This window comes from Physeter macrocephalus, chromosome 17 (assembly GCF_002837175.3).
Source record: "Physeter macrocephalus isolate SW-GA chromosome 17, ASM283717v5, whole genome shotgun sequence".
In the NCBI taxonomy this organism is placed as follows: domain Eukaryota; kingdom Metazoa; phylum Chordata; class Mammalia; order Artiodactyla; family Physeteridae; genus Physeter; species Physeter macrocephalus.
The window spans coordinates 37,953,352-37,955,325 of record NC_041230.1 but is presented as its reverse complement, the minus strand read 5'-3'; the positions used below and the strand labels follow the sequence as shown (position 1 = coordinate 37,955,325).

At 42.1% G+C, this 1,974-nt stretch overlaps 1 protein-coding gene across 5 annotated transcripts in view; it reads right to left on the bottom strand.

Annotated features, from left to right (window-relative positions):
• NFATC3 (nuclear factor of activated T cells 3) overlaps positions 1–1,974 on the bottom strand; it is a 133,149-nt gene that overhangs the window by 88,681 nt on the left and 42,494 nt on the right. For all 5 annotated transcript variants that reach the window (XR_003676490.2, XM_024124837.3, XM_024124838.3 and 2 more), the window contains exon 2: positions 523–1,657. Coding sequence is in view for 4 of the 5 variants with exons in the window: in XM_024124837.3 (XP_023980605.1) it covers positions 523–1,657 (1,135 nt within the window). In the remaining variant the exon portion in view is untranslated. The remainder of the gene's footprint in view (positions 1–522; positions 1,658–1,974) is intronic.

The window sequence follows — 1,974 nt, the reverse complement described above, 5'->3', positions numbered from 1 at the left end:
CTGTGCTCCGCAACGGGAGAGGCCACAACAGTGAGAGGCCCGCGTACCGGAAAAAAAAAAAAAAAAAATCACAAACTTATAAAGTCAAAAGACAAAAAAAAAAATTATGGAAAAAAACACTTGCTACAAATATAAAAAGCAAATTTCACTTGTATATTGAGTTCTTAAAAATATAAAAAGCCTATTCCCAAGTGGTTTTATTAGTAATTTAATTCATACTATAATCAGTCTTTTACAAGAAGCTTTTGTGGATAAGAAAATTCCTTCTAGGGATTCTTAAATGTAATTAATTTGCTATTATCTACAATTCATTATACTTTTAAAATTATAACTTTAGCCTATCTAAAGACACTTTTAAGACTAAAAGGAAAATAAATGTGGACTTTGTCTGGAAGAAACTGAAGAAAAAAAAGAGGAGGAGGAAGAAAAACAGTCAAATAATTCTATATAGATAATGTAGTTACATGCCACCAATAACACATAAACATGAAAAATGACCATCATCCATTTCCATCAACTCACCGAAATATAGGGGTATGACCAGGCTTTGGTTTGCTCCAGGTAAAGGGTGAAGGAACTGAAAGAAATTGGTCACCAGATGAATCTTTCTTTAAAGGATACTGAGATCCAAGGCCATCATCTATTGAAGTTTCCTGGGATGGTGAAAGATTCCCTTGGTCATCTGAACAGAGCTCTAATTTTCCTGGTAGTACGGTAGCTTGATCTTCAGAAGTCTTCCTTGTTTTCAGAGGAATATCAGTCTCTACACAGTACTGAAATGGAAAAAGTGCAGGGCCAAGGCCTGATCCACCCTGGACAGAAGCATTGAGCCAGGTATCTTCTGTTACACTTCCCCTGGGGGAGTGACCAGGAGAAGGAACAGGTGAGTGATGAGGCGAAAGGGACCCAGCATAACAAACCTCAGCACTAGAGTGCCGCCGTTTCCCACAAGGGGAAGTAGGCCTTGATGAGGGTCCTGAGGCTGGCCTGGGGCTCAGCCAATTCTCATCAGTGACACTAGATCTAGGAGAGTGGCAAGGAGATTGCCTAGGTGACAAGGAGTGTCCAAGTCCATACTGTTGATTCCAGGACTCTTCTCCAGGGCAGCCTCCTGGGGAGCCACCAGGAGAAGTCAGAGGGGATCCGAGAGTAAATCGGGCAGCAGCTTCATTCAACTCCGAATCCACATCATCATAAATATGTGAAAGAGATTCACAAGAAGACGCGTCTGAGAACCAGCTCCTAGAAGAGATGCTGCTGGCAGGACTAGGACTAAGGGAAGACTCCCGGTAGGATGGCTCAAGAGGAAGATAGAGATGATCTCTAGAAGGCCTTTCCAAATATTCCCTTTCTGGGTCATTTATGTGTAGGTCATCTTCATGAGCATCAATTTCTTGATGACAGTTAGGAGAGATGGATGTAATTTGAATACTTGGGCACTCAAAGGGTTTGGGACCACCTAATGGGCTGTATTTAGATTCAGGAATTTCACAAGTTCCTTCATAGTTTTTGTGACCTTGGAGCTGAAACGATGGTGACAAAACAGAAGAGTGAGACGGTAATCCATGATGTGGTAAGCAAAGTGGTGAGTTTAAAGTAGATGGAGGTGGATCTACATTAAAGATGTAAATGGATGCACAATCATCTGGCTCAAGATCTATGGGGGTTGGGGGGAGCAAAAAAGAAAAAAAATTAACAAAACAAGAAATTAGAAGTCTTAGATGTATAAATTACTAGATGAGAACGTAAATAATAATAATCTTGAGAGGAAGAAAGTGGGACATAAAATGTACATTAGCTCCATTGAAGAGTGGTGTGTGTGTGTGTGTGTGTGTGTGTGTGTGTGTATGTGTGTTTGTTTTTTTGCGGTACGCGGGCCTCTCACTGTTGTGGCCTCTCCCGTTGCGGAGCACAGGCTCCGGACGCGCAGGCTCAGCGGCCATGGCTCACGGGCCCAGCCGCTCCGTGGCATGT